Source organism: Physeter macrocephalus, chromosome 20, assembly GCF_002837175.3.
Source record: "Physeter macrocephalus isolate SW-GA chromosome 20, ASM283717v5, whole genome shotgun sequence".
Classification (NCBI taxonomy): Eukaryota; Metazoa; Chordata; class Mammalia; order Artiodactyla; family Physeteridae; genus Physeter; species Physeter macrocephalus.
Window position 1 is genome coordinate 54,546,589 of NC_041233.1, and position 19,361 is coordinate 54,565,949.

At 43.2% G+C, this 19,361-nt stretch overlaps 1 protein-coding gene and 1 long non-coding RNA gene across 3 annotated transcripts in view; one reads left to right on the plus strand and one right to left on the minus strand.

Annotated features, from left to right (window-relative positions):
* Positions 1–4,604: 4,604 nt before the first annotated feature.
* MMS19 (MMS19 homolog, cytosolic iron-sulfur assembly component) overlaps positions 4,605–19,361 on the plus strand; it is a 28,170-nt gene continuing 13,413 nt past the window's right edge. Inside the window, exons 1-17 of one of the 2 annotated variants that reach the window (XM_028480891.2) lie at positions 4,605–4,691; positions 6,662–6,762; positions 7,510–7,595; positions 7,987–8,061; positions 8,464–8,533; positions 8,916–9,044; positions 9,130–9,191; positions 15,009–15,095; positions 15,522–15,596; positions 16,007–16,084; positions 16,603–16,741; positions 16,993–17,147; positions 17,412–17,490; positions 17,901–18,026; positions 18,221–18,302; positions 18,608–18,708; positions 18,813–18,962. In XM_028480891.2, coding sequence (XP_028336692.2) covers positions 8,515–8,533; positions 8,916–9,044; positions 9,130–9,191; positions 15,009–15,095; positions 15,522–15,596; positions 16,007–16,084; positions 16,603–16,741; positions 16,993–17,147; positions 17,412–17,490; positions 17,901–18,026; positions 18,221–18,302; positions 18,608–18,708; positions 18,813–18,962 — 1,282 coding nt within the window. In that variant the 5' untranslated portion in view covers positions 4,605–4,691; positions 6,662–6,762; positions 7,510–7,595; positions 7,987–8,061; positions 8,464–8,514. The remainder of the gene's footprint in view (positions 4,692–6,661; positions 6,763–7,509; positions 7,596–7,986; positions 8,062–8,463; positions 8,534–8,915; positions 9,045–9,129; positions 9,192–15,008; positions 15,096–15,521; positions 15,597–16,006; positions 16,085–16,602; positions 16,742–16,992; positions 17,148–17,411; positions 17,491–17,900; positions 18,027–18,220; positions 18,303–18,607; positions 18,709–18,812; positions 18,963–19,361) is intronic. The other variant, XM_028480892.2, reaches the window with a different exon arrangement.
* The window catches only part of LOC114484472 (uncharacterized), a 4,584-nt gene continuing 1,917 nt past the window's right edge, over positions 16,695–19,361 (minus strand). Inside the window, exons 2-3 of the long non-coding RNA XR_003677400.1 lie at positions 17,880–18,031; positions 16,695–16,759 (exon numbers count right to left, since the gene is read on the minus strand). This is a non-coding gene — a long non-coding RNA (uncharacterized lncRNA). The remainder of the gene's footprint in view (positions 16,760–17,879; positions 18,032–19,361) is intronic.

Below are 19,361 nucleotides of genomic sequence, written 5' to 3' on the forward strand. Positions count from 1 at the left end.
TGTGGTTTTTTTTTTTTTTTTGGTGCGTGTGGCCTCTCACTGTTGTGACCTCTCCCGTTGCGGAGCACAGGCTCCGGACGCGCAGGCTCAGCAGCCATGGCTCACGGGCCCAGCCACTCCGTGGCATGTGGGATCTTCCCGGTACGTGGGCCTCTCACTGTTGTGACCTCTCCCGTTGCGGAGCACAGGCTCCGGACGCGCAGGCTCAGCAGCCATGGCTCACGGGCCCAGCCACTCCGTGGCATGTGGGATCTTCCCGGACCGGGGCACGAACCCGTGTCCCCTGCATCGGCAGGTGGACTCTCAACCACTGTGCCACCAGGGAAGCCCCAGGTCTTGGTTTTTAATACCATTCTCCAATAAAAGGAGCCAGGGCTTCTTGGAGAAAAGGCTGATTCAAGGGTTGGGGCAGGGAAGTTACAAGATGAGCCTGTAGTATTTTGTAGTGCCAGAAAGTAAGAAAGCACTTAAAAAAATAAAAGGTTGGGGCATGTCAAAGGGACACTGGTGCCAACCTAAAAAAGCTCCCCATGGCCAAAGGTAGAAAATTTGAGCAACAAAATAACCTAGTATTGGATTATAACCCAAGGCATAAAATAAATATACATGAGCTTATGCTGATGTAAACAACTGAATAAATGAAGACAAGAGAAGAGATGAATCTTCCTTAGAATAACTCCAAATAACATAGATAGATAAATACTCTCCTTCTAGGAAATGAAGCTTAATCTCCCCTTTCCCCTTGACTTTGGACTGGACTTAGTGACTCCCTTCCAAAGGAAAGAGTGTGGGAAAAGAAAAAATAGTAACAGTATGTATGGTGCAGAGACCTGTTGACACTACCTTAACCAACTGATAAAAGTTAAAATCACCAGTGATAAGTCATGTTGATTTACTGTACCTATGATATGATGTGATGAGAAAGGCACTTCACCTCTATGCTATTCTTTCTCCAAATCCATAACCCCAGGCTAAACATGAGGAAAACATCAAAGAAACCCATATCAAGGGACATTCTATAAAGTACTTCTTTAAAATACCAAGGTCATGAAAAGCAAGGAAGACTGAGAAACTTTCACAGACGAGAGGAGACTAAGGATTCATGATGGCTAGTTGCAATGTGGTGTCCTTAATTGGATCCTGAAACAGGAAAATTACATTAGTGGAAAAACTGGTAAAATCTGAATAAAGTCTAGAGTTTAATTAAAAGTAATATACAAATGCTAATAATCTCTCTTAGTTTCGGCAGATGTACTATGTAAGATGGTAACATTCAGGGAAACTGGGTGAGGGGTATACAGGAACTCTGTACTGTCTTTACAACCTTTTTTTAAATCTAAAATTATTCCAAAGTGTAAAACTTTTTTCTAAGTCTACCTCTCAACCCCCAGCTACCCGTCCCCCTCCTTATAGACAACCAGTGTTACTAATTCCTTTCATCTTCTAGAGATATAAATAAATACAAATAGAAATAATTCTCCCTCCGTTTAAAAACAATGCTATGCACATACTATATACTATTTATGTACACTCTATTTATGTTCTGCTTTTAAATCTTGTCCCACTATCAGTATAAATATACAGGTTCGTCAGTCTTTTTTCAATTTTTTTCCTAAGTAGTTACAGAGAATTCCATTATGGATGTACTATAACTTATTTCACTTGTTTCTTTTTTTTTTTTTTTTTTTTTAATTTTATTTATTTATTGTTTATACAGCAGGTTCTTATTAGTTTTCTGTTTTATACATATTAGTGTATACATGTCAATCCCAATTTCCCAATTCATCCCACCACCACCACCCCGCCACTTTCCCCCCTTGGTGTCCATAGGTTTGTTCTCTACATCTGTGTCTCTATTTCTGCCTTTCAAACTGGTTCATCTGTACCATTTTTCTAGATTCCACATATATGCGTCAATATATGACATTTGTTTTTCTCTTTCTGACTTCACTCTGTAGTCTCTAGGTCCATCCACCTCTCTACAGATGACCCAATTTCGTTCCTTTCTATGGCTGAGTAATATTCCATTGTATATATGTGCCACATCTTTATCCATTCATCTGTCAATGGACACTTAGGTTGCTTCCATGTCCCGGCCATTTGTTGTTTGCAGTCATTTGCTATTCTAAATCATTCTGAAATGAAAAAACTTGTACATGCATTATTTTGCACTTTTACAAGTACATAGGATAAATTCTGAGAAGATTCCCTGGGTTAAAGCCTATGTACATTTGTAATTTAAAAAGTATATTCAAATTGCCCTCCATAGGGACCTCTTTGGTGGTCCAGTGGTTAAGACTCCGTGCTTCCACTGCAGGCGTTGCAGGTTCGATCCCTGGTCAAGCAGTTAAAATCCTCCATGCCCCACAGGTGCGGCCAGAAAAAGGGGGGGGGGTGCTCCATAAAAGGGCTGTACCAATTTTTACTCCACCTGCAGTGTTTAAGAGTGCCTTAATTCCACGCACCATCACCAAACATAAGCGTGATACAAAATGTTTGATCTTTGCCAATCTAGTATGTTAAAAACCAACGTTTTGGGGAGTTGAATTTGCATTCCTGTTAATATGGTTGAGCATCTTTTTAAATTGGTTGTTGGTCTTTTTTCTCAATGACTTGTGGAAGTGCTTTTGATATTGGTAAAATAGCCCTTTGTTATAAGAATTGCAAATATTTTTTCCCAGTTTGTCTTATGATGTTTGTTTTTGCCTTGCAGAAAATCCAATTTTTTTTTTAAGGTAGCTGATTTTAACCAATCTTTTCTTTTATGGCTAAATATAACTATGTTATACTTAGAAATGTTCTCTTGTGTTTTTTTCTTTAATCCATTTGAAATTTACTTTGGTGAAAGATTCAGAGCCATTGGTTTTTTTGTTTGTTTGTTTCAAATATTTACCCAATCATGCCAACACCATTATTGAATAGTCTGTTTTTCATTAATTGAAATATGATTTTTAAAATCATATTCTCATGTATTTGTGTCTCTTTATGGATTTTCTATTCTATTTCTGTACCATTGATTTCTTTGAATATGAACTCATACTACACTGTTTTGTTTTGTTTTGTTTTTTGCGGTACGCGGGCCTCTCACTGTTGTGGCCTCTCCCGTTGCGGAGCACAGGTTCTGGACGCGCAGGCTCAGCAGCCATGGCTCATGGCCTAGCCGCTCCGCGGCATGTGGGATCTTCCCGGACCGGGGCATGAACCCGTATCCCCTGCATCGGCAGGCGGACTCTCAACCACTGCGCCACCAGGGAAGCCCCTACACTGGTTATTTTTTGGTTTTTACTTTTATTATGGAAAACATAAAGTATATTCAAAACTATACAGTATTTTAATTACTGTGACTTTATAACAACCTTTTACTATCTGGAAGAACTGCCTTCCCTCCCTCCCTCATATATATATATATTTTTTTTTTTTTGGCTGCGTTGGGTCTTTGTTGCTGCATGCAGGCTTTCTCTAGTTGCGGCGAGCAGGGGCTACTCTTCGTTGCAGTGCGTGGGCTTCTCATTGCAGTGGCTTCTTTTGTTGTGGAGCACAGGCTCTAGGCGTGTGGGCTACAGTAGTTGCAGCACGTGGTCTCAGTAGTTGTGGCACGCAGGCATCGGCAGGCGGACTCTCAACCACTGCGCCACCAGGGAAGCCCCTACACTGGTTATTTTTTGGTTTTTACTTTTATTATGGAAAACATAAAGTATATTCAAAACTATACAGTATTTTAATTACTGTGACTTTATAACAACCTTTTACTATCTGGAAGAACTGCCTTCCCTCCCTCCCTCATATATATATATTTTTTTTTTTTTTTGGCTGCGTTGGGTCTTTGTTGCTGCATGCAGGCTTTCTCTAGTTGCGGCGAGCAGGGGCTACTCTTCGTTGCAGTGCGTGGGCTTCTCATTGCAGTGGCTTCTTTTGTTGTGGAGCACAGGCTCTAGGCGTGTGGGCTACAGTAGTTGCAGCACGCAGGCCATAGAGCGCACGGGCTTCAGTAGTTTGGGCACATGGGCTCAGTCTTTGTGGCTCTCAGGCTCTAGAGTGCAGGCTCAGTAGTTGTGGCGCACGGGTTCAGTTGCTCCACGGCATGTGGGATCTTCCCGGAGCAGGGATTGAACCTGTGTCCCCTGCATTGGCAGGCAGATTCTTAACCACTGAGCCACCAGAGAAGTCCCCAGATATTCACATTTTTTGTTAAGTTTATATCTAGGTATTTTTCTCTCTCATTCTCTCTTTTTTAATTTTTATTTGTTGCTATTGTAAATAGGCTCTTTTTTCCTTTATATAATTTTTCAGGCTATTGTATGTGTGTATGTGAAAGTTCTTAATTTCATATTAATTTTGTACCTAGCCACCCTAATGAATTATTTTGTTTGTAGTATTTTTTTCATTTATTTCTCTTGGATTTTCTAGATAAACAGGTTACCTGCAAATGATATATTGACTTTCTTTTCAATTTTTATACTTGGAGCTGCATATTTGAAGTGTTACAGAAATGCCTCTCATGTAGGAGAGGCTCTTGGCACACACAGCGGGCCCGATGGTGTAAGCCCTAGGGTAGGCAAAAACATTGGTAATTAGAGCCATTGAACCCTGGGATGGAGTTTTATTTTTGTTTTTTCAGACTTCTTTTTCTTCTTTCCTTTAGATGTGAAATCTGGAAGCTATACGGTGTTACAAGTGGTGGAAGCCCTTGGGTAAGAGCCTCTGCTCTAGAATACCCGTCTCCAGCCCTGGCGCTGCACTCTGAAAGTTATTTTGTCCTGAATTTCTCCTACTGTAGCCCAACACCCTCCTCCCCATCCCATATCAGTACCTCAGGCTAAGCCAGTGTTTCTCCTGAAAAATGAGTCTTGCTACCTGACTGAGGCCCCTAAGGAAGTGTTGGGAACACCGCCTGTGGGTCACATTAGCTCCTGGGTCAGCCCACCAGTTTAGGCTGAGATGGGTGGTTGAAAGCCATCAACTGTTAGTTAATTAGAGCTGGGATTCCTCTTCTGCTTCTTTAGACCCACCCTCCCCGATAGGATTCTAGTCAGCCTACATCTGACTCAGACCTGCTGTGAGCCCAGCCTGGGGAGTGGTCAAGAGGCTGACCTTGCACCAGGTTCCCCACTATAGGAAAAGGCTTGGAAAAACAGCTGGAAGACCAGTGTTACCACCAGGTATTCCAAGCTCCAGAGGAACTATATGCTTGTAGTATAATGTCTGCTTTCCTCATATTTCGTACTTGGTAGACCATTTAAATTGACAAGTCTTAGTAGCGAAGGTTGTTAACTGTCATGGCTAGCATGTCTTCTAAAACAGAAAAAAATAGAAAATTGGGGAGAGGGTGGGGGAGTAGGTCACTATTATGCATTTTTCCCACATAAGAGACCTTTTGGCCTTTCTCCTCATGTTGTTGTGGCCTTGGTCCATTTTTTTTTTAAATAACAGCTTTATCGAGATACAATTTATCTATCATAAAGTTCACCATTTTAAAGTGTGTATTCACAGATTTGTACGACCCTTATCACAGTCAATTTTAAGACATTTTCATCACCCCAAAGAGAAACCCCACGCCTATTAGCAATCACTTCCCATTCCTTTCTCTTCCTGGCCCCTGGCAACCACTAATCTACTCTGTCTCTGTGGATTTGCCTATGCTGAAAATTTCATATAAATGGAATTATACAGTAATATGTAACCTTTGTGATTGGCTTCTTTCACTTAGCATAATGTTTTCAAAGTTCATCCCTGTTGCAGCATGTATCAGTACTTCATTTCTTGCTGAACAATATTCTGTTATATGGATATACCACATTTTGTTTAACCATTCATCAGTTGAGGGATATCTGAGTTGTTTCCACATTTTGGCTATTCTGAATAATGCTGCTATGAGCATTTGTGTGCCTTGGTCCATTTTTAAATGCACAGTTTTCTGTTTCTACCTTTCTATAAGTTCCTATCCTAAGGATCCTGTCAAGAGTGAGCTTCTTTTTGCCTCATTACCCCTAGCTACAGATACTCTTAACCGTGAGGTTTCATTCATGTATCCTGGCCACTTCTCCTTCAGAAGTCTTCTACCTCCTGCATTTACTTAGATTCCTTCTGGTATGTCTAAATGTAATCCGTGATTTGTTTTGAAGATAAATCACCTCCTTGTTGCTTCAGCCTAGGTCCTCCCATATCAATAATCCTAAATAGTTAAAACCTTTACTCTGACCATCTTACTTTGTAAACTTCCAATTATAAAGACCATAATGGTTTTCCAGTTATAAAGACGATATGGTCCCTAAGACTATAGTGGTTGCTTTAACAGTGATATATTTATTCTCCTCCTGTTTTGGTAGAAGCTGCAGCTGCCAGTCATCTCTTGAGCCCTGTGGTTAGCTGCTAAGCTCTGTTTCAGAGGAATATCACAGTTGTATGAGAAAGGAGTAAGCCCCATGCCCAGTCAGTGCCTGGAGATGGACACTTCTGTTGGCTGTGGTGTCACATATGCCTCTAATGATGCCAGGTCAATCTGGGGATTGGCCTTAGTGTTGTCTGTAATGCTAAGCACCTCCAGAATACCTTTCTGGGCTGGCTTCCATGCCCAGGGGGTGAGTGTGACTAATTGCAAAATATTTACTTCAAAAGTTTGAACTGGGTAATGTCAGGCTGTCTCTATCTTACTTTACCCCAGGTCCTCTCTAGAGAATCCAGAACCCCGAACTCGGGCACGAGGAATCCAGCTCTTGTCACAGGTGCTATTGCAGTGTCACTCCTTGCTCCTGGAGAAGGAAGGTACTGGCATCGCTAGTAGGAGTGCTGAGCCAAGGCCTTGCTTGTCTATTTAAGCCAACTTTACAGGGAGGGAGGGAGGACATAAGGTATCTATGAACTCCTAATTCAGGGTCTTCATTCCTCACTGGTATATGTGGCAGAGAAGATAAGAATTGAGACACAAGACACATGGATTTCAAATGTAGCCTTAGACAGTTTTTTTTCAGTATATCTTCCCCTCTTTGTAAAATGGACAAAGTAGTGTTTCATAGATGGAGTGGAAAAGTAATGAAACATCAAAGTGTTTTGAAGTCCTGAGGAAAAAAACCAACAACTTATTTATCTTCTATAAAGCTTTACTAGCATCTAGCCATGCCCATTTATTTACCTATTGTGTATGCAGCTTTTATGTTACAGTGGCCCAGTTGAGTAGTTTTGACATACTATGTCCTACAAGCCTAAAATATTTACTGTCTGGCCCTTTGAGAAAATTTGCCAACCCAAGTTCTGTAGAAAGGCAGTTCTCGGCTTGAGAATGGGTTTCATTGTGACCTAGTGAGAATGGATAATAAAAGATGTTCACCTATTTTCCTGACAGATCAAGGAAGGCACCCTCAAATGGGAGGGCTTGGGACATATCTCGGTGAAGGAGAAAATCTGTAGTGAAGCCCAAGCAGGAACAGCCTTTATAAACTTTGGGAAGGAGCAAAGCCGGTGGGCCCTCCTCCAGCCTGTGTAAACTAACGGCTGAATTTCTGGTCTGTGCAGTGGTACACTTGATCCTATTCTATGAGAACCGGCTGAAGGACCATCATCTTGTGATCCCGTCTGTCCTGCAGGGTTTGAGGGCACTTGTGAGTTCTTTTTTGTATTACGTACCATGTTTGCAGGAACCTATTTCCAGTGAATTCTGTCCTTCCCCTTAGAGGGTGAGACTTCAAGTGCTTCAAAGCAGATGCCCAGATGTGGGACTAAACTAGTCTCAGCCAGCTCCACTTCTGTTTTTAGTTTGTAGAGTAAAAGTATCCTTTGGGGACTGGAATTCAAAGCCAAACTGGAAGGAGCTGCAGAGACCTAATCAACTTGAGAAAAGGGACCATGTTTCTCACTGTTAGCACTTCTTCCCAAACCTGGATGTTGTGATTCCCACTGTAGCTAAATAGCCCTGTTTTAGGCTTGTGTCTTGAAGGCTGTGCTAGAATTCCCAGAATTCCCTATGTGCTCACATTTTTCTTCTCCCCCAAGAGCCTGTGTGTGGCCCTGCCCCCAGGGCTGGCTGTCTCCGTGCTTAAAGCCATCTTCCAGGAGGTCCACGTACAGGTGAGTGATAACTGTCACCTTGGTATTCTCCTCTGTCTCCCAGCCATTGACATAACTAGAATTAGATGGCAAAAAAAATTGCCTTCTAAGTTCTGAACTCTTTCAGGTCTTTGACCATGTTCACATGCTATCCCTTGCTACTGTATAAGCAGAGCGAGGCATGCAATTATGTCTGACCTGTGTCCTCTTACACTTAAAGTAAGGCATACAGCAGACAGGTTTTGGTTATCGGTTCCACTGCTGGGCAATAGCCATATCCTTTCTCTACATTTCCTCTGAGGTTCATCTTATACTGGTGTAAAGAGCACTGTCCACTTAGAGATTGTGAAGCAGGAAGTAGTTTTGTCAGCTGAGGTATTCTTTGGGCACTTTCTTTACTTACTTCCTGTCTCTCCTACCAAGTCCCTGCCACAGGTGGACCGACACACAGTCTACAGTATCATCACCAACTTCATGCGAACCCGGGAAGAAGGTAAGAGGCAGGGTTCTCTGGAAAATCTGAAAAGTGAGCACATCTTTTTTTTCCCCCATTACCAGGACTCATTTTAGCCCAGGGGTGATATAGAAGAGCCAGTACTTTGAGAGGATGATAAAGGGAAACTGGGAGCCACTCACTCCCCAGGAAAGTAAAGAAAGGGTGGAGTTTGAGCTGATGTTTTAAATTCTTACCTCTGTAACAATTATGTATTGTTGCATATCTTCTCTTCACTGAGAACTCTCTTGGAATAGGAAAACAGAAAGGGCCTGCTCTGGGAGGCAGGAAAGGCAGTGATAGCAGAGGGAGAACACAGGCCAGAAGAAAGCCCAGCTTTCTATCCCATGGAACGGTAATGATCTTGTTCTCTCCTCCGCAGAGCTGAAGGGCCTAGGAGCTGATTTCACCTTTGGCTTCATCCAGGTGATGGATGGGGAAAAGGATCCCCGTAATCTTCTGGTGGCCTTCCGCATCGTCCATGACCTCATCTCCAGAGACTATAGCCTGGGTACACCCTTGTAGCCTTGAATTAGCTGGTTGGGGCTTGTCAGATGAGAGGCTTACAAGTCCTCATTCTTTCTCTGTTGCCTTAGGACCCTTTGTGGAGGAGTTGTTTGAAGTGACATCCTGTTACTTCCCTATTGATTTTACCCCTGTAAGTAATACCTTTCATTCATTCACTCATTCAAATATTTGTTGAGTGTCTGTTATGTGCCAGGCCCAGTTCTAGGCCCTGAGGGTGCAGCGGTGAACAAAAGAAACAATCCCTGCCCTCAAGATAGTTTTAGTAAACTGGGAAGTGGAAAAACTTTTGCCATGGGAGGAAGGGTTCAATTCGGCAGGTATATGGGAGACTCCTTGACAATGTATATAGTGCTTAGAACTACAGGATTGTACAACATGATTCCTGTCCTTGAAAGTTGAAACATTTAAGTAACAGTATGAGATTGTGGACCAAAACAAGTGGTGTTATAATTGTTCAAAGAAGACAGAGAGTTTAGTGTGAGCTAGAGTAGGCAGGAACTGACTTCACAGATAAGATAGTATTTCAGTTGGTTTCTGAAGGATGTGTAGGATATGATCCTGGATTCTGAGGGTGCATCTCAGGCAGTAGAAACAAATTGACTAAACAAAGATGACACAGTTGAGCATAGTGTGTACAGGAGGTGTTTGCTCTGATGCCCTCGGACCTTCCTCCCACTCTGCATCTTGATTTTCCTTCTTTTTCCAAATACTCAGGGTCTCATTACTGCATGGGTATGTGTACTGCAAGCATTAGTGATATGGAAAAAATGAAAGGAGTTATACCACAGCATACCAAACTACATTGGAGCATTGACTCTCACTGCCTTTAAAGATACACAGCCATTTTTGCCATAGGGAATTTCTTAACCAGCTTATTCTAGTTGACATCAATTGCTTGGGACCACCTCTCTGATATTCTTTTCATCTCTTGTAATCAGTATCACTGTTTCTTCTCAGAAGAACTTAAGCCTTTTAAATAGGGACACCTGGCTTTTAGTGTAACAATTTATGTTAGAAATATTCTTTATGGTCTTACCAATCTGTTTTGGCCATTTGCCATCCTCATAGTGGATCACATCAGTATAAGTGATGGTTCCTATCCTGTGTGTAGGGGTCAGCAAACTTTTTCTGTTAGGGCCAGATAGTTACTATTTTAGACTTTGCAGGCCATATGGTTTCTGTTGAAACTCCTCACCTCTGCTGTTCTAGCACAAAAATGGCCATAGACACTGGAATGTGGTACAGTGGCTATATTGCAATAAAACTTTATCTATGGACACAGAAATTTAAATTTCATATAATTTTCATGTGTCACAAGATACTATTCTTTTGATTTTTTTTCAACGACTTAAAAATGTAAAAACCATTCTTAACTTGGACATACAGTCTTAACTGGTTGCTTCCTACTCTTAATGCAGAGTAGACAATCTTCCTTTACCATCATCTAGGGATTCCTTTGTCTTTTCTCTTGGATCAGATCTCTTATCTTCTGGGTTTATGTACTTCTTATTTTATAGTTTACTCCCTCATTTTGGTGGTGCACATCCCTTATTAGCTTCCCCAGTGTGTAAAAAGAGTGAAAAATTTTTAGATTTTTGTAAATCTAGAATGTCTTCATTCTTTCCTCCCACTTATTGACAATATGGGTATGAAATTGAAGGCATTGCTACATTTACCTCTAATTTTCAGTTGCTGTGAAGAAGTCTAAATTCTTTTTGATTTGCAAAACTTTATGGTCACTTTTTTTCCTCTTTTCTGGAAGCTTTTAAGTTTTGATTATTTTCCCCCAATATATTGAAAATTCACAATTATGTGCCTTAGTACGGGTCTGTTTTCATGCATTGTATTGGGTACTTGGTAGGTCCCATCAATCTGGAAACTCATGTCCTTCAGTCCTGGGAAATTTTCTTGCATTCTTTCATTGATGATTTCTTTCCCTCTGTTTTCTCTGTTCCCTCCTTTTGGAACTCCTATCAATCTTCTGTTAGACCTCTGAATCTCCTACTTTTCTTTCATATTTCTTACCTCTACCTTTTTGTTAGTTTATAAGAAAATTCTACAATTTTATCTTTTCTGTCAGTCAAAGTCCAGGCATGAAAACAGAAACCACTTTGGTATTTAAAACAGAAATAATTTAATGCAGGAAATTGTTTATACAAGTTGTGGGAAAGCTGAGAAGCCAAACGGGATAGTGAGGCAACCTATCAATAGCAGGAAGCCATTACCACCCCTAGGCTGGAGGGACAAAGGGAAGAGTTGATGTTACTGGACCTCAGGGGCTGAGAGTATGACAAAAACATAGGCCTATCATTAGGAACTGGAGCCATGGAGGAGATGCTGCCAATGCTGAAAGCGCCCACTAAATTGGAGAAATGGGAAGAAATGCCCTGGGTTTTTTCCTTTCCTTCTGACCTGCATTCTTCTACAAATGCTTCCCGTTGGCTGAACCCAGGCCATTATGGGAGCCTGGGAAATGTAGCCTGCAGTGGTCAGCCCAAGGAATGGCTCTGAGGGCAGAAATGCCCAGGACTATCACATCTCCTATTAACCCCTTCTATTGATTTTGTTTCTCATTTCTGCACTTATGCTTTGAATTTCCCAGGACCTTTTTTTTTTAAATTAATTTTTATTGGAGTATGGTCGTTTTACAATGTTGTGTTAGCCTCCACTGCACAACAAAATGAATCAGCCATACACATACAGATATCCCCTTCCCTTTTGGTCTTCCCTCCCATTTAGGTTACCACAATGCATTAGGTAGAGTTCCCTGTGCTATACAGTATGTTCCCATCAGTCGTCTATTTTATACATAGTATCAATAATATATATGTGTCAATCCAGTCTCCCACCCCACCCCTTCCCCCTTTGTATCCATACATTTGTTCTCTACATCTGTGTCTCTAATATCTGCTTTGCAAATAAGATCATCTATATACCATTTTTCTAAATTCCACATATATGCATTATTATACGATACTTGCTTTTCTCTTTCTGACTTACTTCACTCTGTATGACACTCTCTAGGTCCATCCACGTCTCTACAAATGACCCAATTTCATTCCTTTTTATGGCTGAGTAATAGTCCTTTGTATATATGTACCACATCTTCTTTATCCATTCCTCTGTTGATGGACATTTTCCCAGGGCCTTTTATTGTCATTTTTGATGATCTCTTGAACGTCTTTTGTTTTTTTTTAATATTTATTTATTTGGCTGTGCTGGGCCTTAGTCACAGCACGCAGGATCTTTGTTGCCACATGCGAGATCTTTAGTTGCACCGTGCAGGATCTTTCAGTTGTGGCATGCAGGCTCTTAGTTGTGGCATGCAGGATCTCGTTCCCTGACCAGGGATCGAACCCGGGCCCCCTGCATTGGGAGGTCGGAGTCTTAACCTCTGGACCACCAGGTTAAGACTGGTGGTCTTTTTTTCTTTAGCGTTCTGTTCTTATTTAATCCATGAATGAATTACTTTCTTACTGTTTTTGAAAACTCTCCCCACATATGTGGTCTTTGTTTCCTCCAAGTTTTTTTTTTGATTTTTTGTTTTTGGTCTCTATTTCCAGGTTAGAGGCTTTCTTCAGATATCTGGTAATCCTTGGGAGTTTGCACATGTTTCAAAGGGAGAATTATAAAGTTGAGTGGGAGCTCTGAGCACAGGGAATGGACTGGCTGAGGATGAACTTCCCTGTATAGTGGCTTACATGGACAGCTTGGGAACCCCCAGTGTATTCTTCCTCTTGGGCTAGTCAGGTTCTTCTAGAAAAAGACCTTAGATCTGCCTAGAGGGAGAAGTCTGGCTACAAGCGAATAGGACTGGAAGGGGTTGGAAAATCTCAATACTCAATAATACTGTATCACTTAGACCTCTTTTTTTTCCTGCCGTGCTATTCCCCAATCAGGGATTGAACCCGGGCCCTGGTAGTGAAAGCACTGAGTCCTAACTACTGGACCACCAGGGAATTCCCACTTAGACCTCTTTTGATTCAGCACCCAGGCCCTCAGCTGCACCTACATCTCTAAGACTAGACCTCTGTCTTACCCTCTCTAAAGAATTAAACCTCCAGATTCTACTGTAGCTAGGGAGGACTTGAGAAGCAATCTCGGAGGTCAGATTGCTTCTCCAACCCCACTCCCAATTCCAAAGGTACCTGGTACTTCTGGTTGCAAAGCTTTTTGAGGAGACTGGTGTATATGGGGAGTTACTCAGCATTCCCCAAGCCTACTGAGGATTCTGTTGTCTTGGCTCTAAGTCATTTTCTTCTTATCCATCTCTTTTCACCTTCTACAGTTTTGTTGCTAACATCCCTTATCCTGTTCTCTTCAACCTTTAGCTTTATATCTTTTAAAAAAAAAAGAAAAGAAAGGAAAATCCCTTTACTGTATTTTTGGTGGGGTTTCTAAAGAGAAAAGAAAAATCTGATGTATGTTTTCAGTGTGCCTTCCTGACATACATGTGGCCAACAGGCACATGAAAAGATGCAAATCAAAACTACAATGAGGTATCACTTCACACCTGTCAGAATGGCCATCATCAAAAAGTCTACAGATAATAAATGCTGGAGAAGGTGTGGAGAAAAGGGAACTCTCCTGCACTGTTGGTGGGAATGTCAATTGGTGCAGCCACTATGGAAAACAGTATGGAGGTTCCTTAAAAAACTGAAAATAGAGCTACCATATGATCCAGCAATCCCACTCCTGGGCATATATCCAGAAAAGATGAAAACTCTAATTTGAAAAGATACATGCACCCCAGTGTTCATAGCAGCACTATTTACAAGAGCCAAGACATGGAAGCAATCTAAACGTTCATCAACAGATGAATGGACAAAGATGTGGAGGGGTGCGTGCGTGTGTGTACATACACACACGCACACACACAAAATGGAATACCACTCAGCCATAAAAAAGAATGAAGTAATGCCATTTGCAGCAACATGGATGGACCTAGAGATTATCATACTGAGTAAAGTAAGACAGAGAAAGACAAATATTATGTGATATCACTTATATGTGGAATCTAAAAGTAATATAAATGAATTTATTTACAAAACAGAAACAGACTCAAAGATATGGAAAACAAACTTTATGGTTACCAAAGGGGAAAGAAGGTGAGGAGGAATAAATTAGGAGTATGGGATTAACAGATACATACCATTACATATAAAATAGATAAACAACAAGGATTTACTGTATAACACAGGGAACTATGTTCAGTGTCTTATAATAACCTATAATGGAAAAGAATCTGAAAAATATATATATGTATATAAGTGAATCACTTTGCTGTACACCTGAAACTAACACAATATTGTAAGTCAACTATACACTTCAATAAAAAAAAAAATCTGCCTTCTTGATGCAGAAATCATGAATGTTTTTATAATGCCAGAATTACAACTTTTTATAAGGGAGAAAAAATAGAAATGTCCATCAAAGGGTGATGATCCAAATAAACTGTGACTCAACCACACAATGAAATAGTATCAGCCACTAAAACTAATGCTATGAAAAAATAATTTAATAACATGAAAAAATGTACCTAGTATTAAGTGAAAAAATAGATTGCAGAAAATATATTCAAAAGATCACATTTTTTTAAAGTGTATGTATTTTAAAGGGAAACAGTGTCTACCAACCACATAGTCATAATACTACATATACAGAGAAGAAAGTTGCACCAGAAAGTTAAGGGTGCTTATCTCTGAGTGCTGAGATGATAGATCAGATGGAAACTGTGTGATCAGATAGAAAATAAATGCCCAACAGACAAAAATTCCCAAGGAACATGTAAGAGCAAGCAGTCTTCCTGCTGGGGCCTCATACCATATTACTTCTGCCAGATTGGGTGTAAATCTCACCCTATTCTGCAGGGTTGCCAGGTTCAGTCCTGTGTCCAGGGGTGGTCTGAAGAGTTATACAAACCCATGCCCCCTTCTCCCTTTTCCAGCCACCTAATGATCCCCATGGTATCCAGAGAGAAGATCTCATCCTGAGTCTTCGAGCTGTGCTGGCTTCTACACCGCGATTTGCTGAGGTGGGTCTAGCCAAAGTTAGGATATGTAGCCTCAGCCCACAGAAAGGTCTGAAGAAAGAACAGTAAAAGCATGGGGGAAAAGAAAGTTCCAGTATACATTTTAGGGTATGGCATCCTGCAAGTGTCTTCAGACCTTCGAAGTAAAAAACTTCACCATCTCTTCATTTAAAATAGTAAACCAATCCCTATTTGGTGCTATCTTTTGAAATTCTTTAGCTTTGCCAGCTAGCCCACTTTTCAGGTCACTGGGAGTCTGGCCATGGACTGAGAGGGAGGTTGGTTTACAGTCACAACTCTCGACTCGAGTATAGCTCCTTGATGTAACACCTACCGCTGAGAACTGGTGGCAGTGAGGACATGGTTGGCCTTGGTGTGGCTGCAACACTACCCATATCTCACTCTTTAGTTCTTCCTTCTCTCCCACAGTTCCTGCTCCCCCTGCTGACTGAGAAAGTGGATTCCGAGATTCTGAGTGCCAAGCTGGATTCTCTGCAGACTCTGGTGAGTGATTGTTCTCTTTTGAGGATCCAGCTGTCTTTAGACAATTTAGGGGTGCTAAAGGATTATGAATTGATTCTTGGAGAGCCAGGGAATAGTTCATTGGCCTCAAGAGAGGGATACCCAGAATCCGGGCCTATATGTTGACCTAAAGCCCCCAGTTGCATTTTGTCTTGTTCTATAGTAACTGAGTGGCAGCTGAGGAAAGGCTGATCAGGGCTCCCTCTTCATGCTTGTTTTCCATCAGTCAGGACAGGCTCCTATTTTTCAGTGACCTGGGTAGGATGGTTATGAAATCCTGCTGGTTTTACTGCTGAGAGCCGAGGTCTTTCAGGTGCCATTATGCTGAGAGGCCTGCGTATCCTATGAAGTCTGAGTGTGTAGATAGCCATTACCTGTGCTTTCCTTGGCAGAATGCTTGCTGTGCTGTGTACGGACAGAAAGAACTAAAGGACTTCCTCCCCAGCCTTTGGGCTTCTATCCGCAGAGAGGTGAGTGTTACTTAGATAAACTCCCTACCATTAACTCCTGGTTGTCAGGCACGAGGGGAATAACACACCGTATCCTTTTCCCTCTATTGCTGTGCTTGGTTATTCAGCAGGAGAGCAAGGGGGCATACTTCTAGTTGAATGACAAGGGTAGGGTCAGCAGTTTGGTGGTGGCACATGATCAGTCTCGCACAGTGCCCAATTCCTGTCCTTCCATGGTAAGGAGCATAGGTCATGCTGAGTAGAGAGGGAGAGGAAGAGACTTAGGAAAGGGGTTCCCAACAACCACTGCTCAAAGTTGGTATTCAGTTTCTCAAAAAGCATGTGTATCAATCCTAGTGTGACTGAGGACTTAGTGAGAATACACCAATTGAGAAGAAACTCATTTGGGGGGTTAATTTCCATTGCTGTGCCCCAAAGGTTCTCATCACCCCCTCCCCGCAAAGGAAATAGGCAGTAGCTGGGTGGGGTCTCACCTGGTGCAGGCTCACCTCAGTAGCCATGGGATCCCTCCCTGACAGGTGTTCCAGACGGCAAGTGAGCGGGTAGAGGCCGAGGGCCTGGCGGCCCTTAACTCCCTGACTGCGTGTTTGTCTCGCTCTGTGCTGAGGGCTGATGCTGAGGACCTCCTTGACTCCTTCCTTAGCAACATTCTACAGGGTAATGGGGCCATGGCAGCTAGAAAGGGGAGTGAGCCCAACAGAGAGAAATTCCTTAAGGCCAGTGACCTTTCATGAGTGGCCCCCATGTTCAGTGATTTGGGTGCTGGAGCCCTGCTTTGAATTGAAAGCAATTTAAGTGGTAACTGCTAGCCAACTGTCCCAGGGCTCAGCCTCCAACTTCTATGGCCTGCAGGGGAACCAGGCAACATTCAGCCTACTCCCTAGGTCTGTGATGTGCTGCCTCTCTAGACTGCAGGCACCACCTGTGTGAACCAGACATGAAACTGGTGTGGCCTAGTGCCAAACTGTTGCAGGCGGCTGCAGGTGCGTCTGCCCGGGCCTGTGACCACATCACCAGCAACGTGCTGCCCCTACTGCTGGAACAGTTTCACACGCACAGTCAGGTAAGGAAGCAGAATCTGTTGGGGAAACGATGGGACCCCTTGCCAGGATCGCTGTCTCACAGAGAGAGCGCTAAGCATTGAACTTGGGCCTAGATATAGTAGATCTCGGGTTTTGCTCCCATTAGCTGCTGCTGGTTCCCTTGTTCACTCTTTTCCTGACACTCTTATGTACAAGGATAATTCTCCCCAATTCTGCAGGAGCAGGAGTGAAATCCTTTAAAAATACAGTATTTTTTGACTTGAATACCCCTTAAAACATTACAGAGCAACCAGCGGCGGACAATCCTTGAAATGATCCTGGGTTTCTTGAAGCTGCAACAGAAATGGAGCTATGAAGACAAGGGTGAGGCCATCTTCTAGATGTGGTATCCTGGGGGCTGCTGAGCACTATAGCCCTATAAAGGATGGCAGGCAAAGAGCGCTACAGGGACGTAGTCTAGAACAGTGACCTGTTGTTCTGAGGATGTAGCCCAAGAGAACACTTAACAGATGAGACCTGTTGATTTCTTTCCTAGTGTACTTCCCAGATACCCAATGGATTAAATTCTTTAAATCTGCCCCGGGAATTCCGTGGTGGTCCAGTGCTTAAGTCTCTGTGCTTCCACCGCAGGAGGCACGGGTTCGATCCCTGGTCAGGGAATTAAGATCTCACATGCCGCGCAGCGTGGCAAAAAAAAAAAAATCTGTCCCAGGTTATCTTTGCATCACTTCTGAATAGGGTTTCCCTCTAACCTGGACTCTGTCTCTTCCTAGATGACAGGCCTCTGAGTGGCTTCAAGGACCAGCTGTGCTCACTGGTATTCATGGCCCTGACGGACCCCAGTACCCAGCTTCAGCTTGTTGGCATCCGTACACTCACAGTCTTGGGTGCCCAGCCAGGTACGCTTAAGGGAAAGAGAAAAGATAGGAGTATTGGTCCCTTTCTTGTGATTTTCTGTCTTAAGTGAAGAGCAATCCAATTCCCTGGTTCTCACTACAACTCTGGATGATTTGGGACTTCTTATAGGACTTTAGGAAGGGTTGTGATGGCTGCAGGGGAAGAAAGATGAGGTTTGTGTTTCCTTCCTGCACAGATCTCCTGTCTTCTGGGGACTTGGAGCTGGCAGTGGGTCACCTATACAGACTGAGCTTCCTGGAGGAGGATTCCCAGAGTTGGTGAGAATATAAGGCAGTGAGATCGAGCAAGCTGTTCCAGGGCTCTGTGCTTCTGACCCTTGGCTTTCCGTAGGGGAGGTGGGCCCTGTGCTTGGCTCTGGCTGCTACCCAGTTGGAGGTGTGGGAATGCTCTCTTTTCTTGGGCATTAAGAAGCCCGGTCCAACTTAGTGGTGTAAGTACTGGAATCCTACTCTTCAGCAAGGTGGCCTCAGAAGCCCACACTCCTGAATCTGCCTAATGGCAGGCCTAAGCAAGAGAGCCATGGATCAAGGCTCAGCTAATGCTCATTTGCCTTGTGCCCCAGCAGGGTGGCAGCACTGGAAGCATCAGGAACCCTGGCCACTCTCTACCCTGTGGCCTTCAGCAGCCACCTAGTGCCCAAGCTTGCTGAGGAGCTGGGTATAGGTATGTGTCTCTGATCTTCCGTGTCTTGCCCCTTCCCAGGGAGGCTTGGGGGCCTTCATGCTTGCCATCACACAGTGAAACCTTGTCTCCTGGGTTGCTTTCAGAGGAGTCATATTTGGCTAGAGGGGATGGGCCCACCAAATGCTCCCGGCATCGGCGCTGTCTGCAGGCCTTGTCAGCTATATCCACACATGCCAGTATTGTCAAGGAGACCCTGCCTCTTCTGCTGCAGCATCTCTGCCAGATGAACAAAGGTAACTACCAGGAACAGTCATCAAGGAACTGGGCTGAAGGGGGAACCATAGTCAGGTTTGGAGTTGATGCCTCTAAAGCAGTGGTTCCAGTGGTGGCTATAGTAAGAGTCACATGGGAACTTTTAAAAAGTGCTGAATGCGTGGGTCTTAGTCAGTCCAACTGATTCAGCCTCTGAGGAGGGATGAGACCTGGGCAACAGTTATTAAGAATGCCCACGGAGGGCTTCCCTGGTGGCGCAGTGGTTGAGAGTCCGCCTGCCAATGCAGGGGACACGGGTTCGTGTCCCGGTCCGGGAAGATCCCACATGCCGCGGAGCGGCTAGGCCCGTGAGCCATGGCCGCTGAGCCTGCGCATCCGGAGCCTGTGCTCCGCAACGGGAGAGGCCACAACAGTGAGAG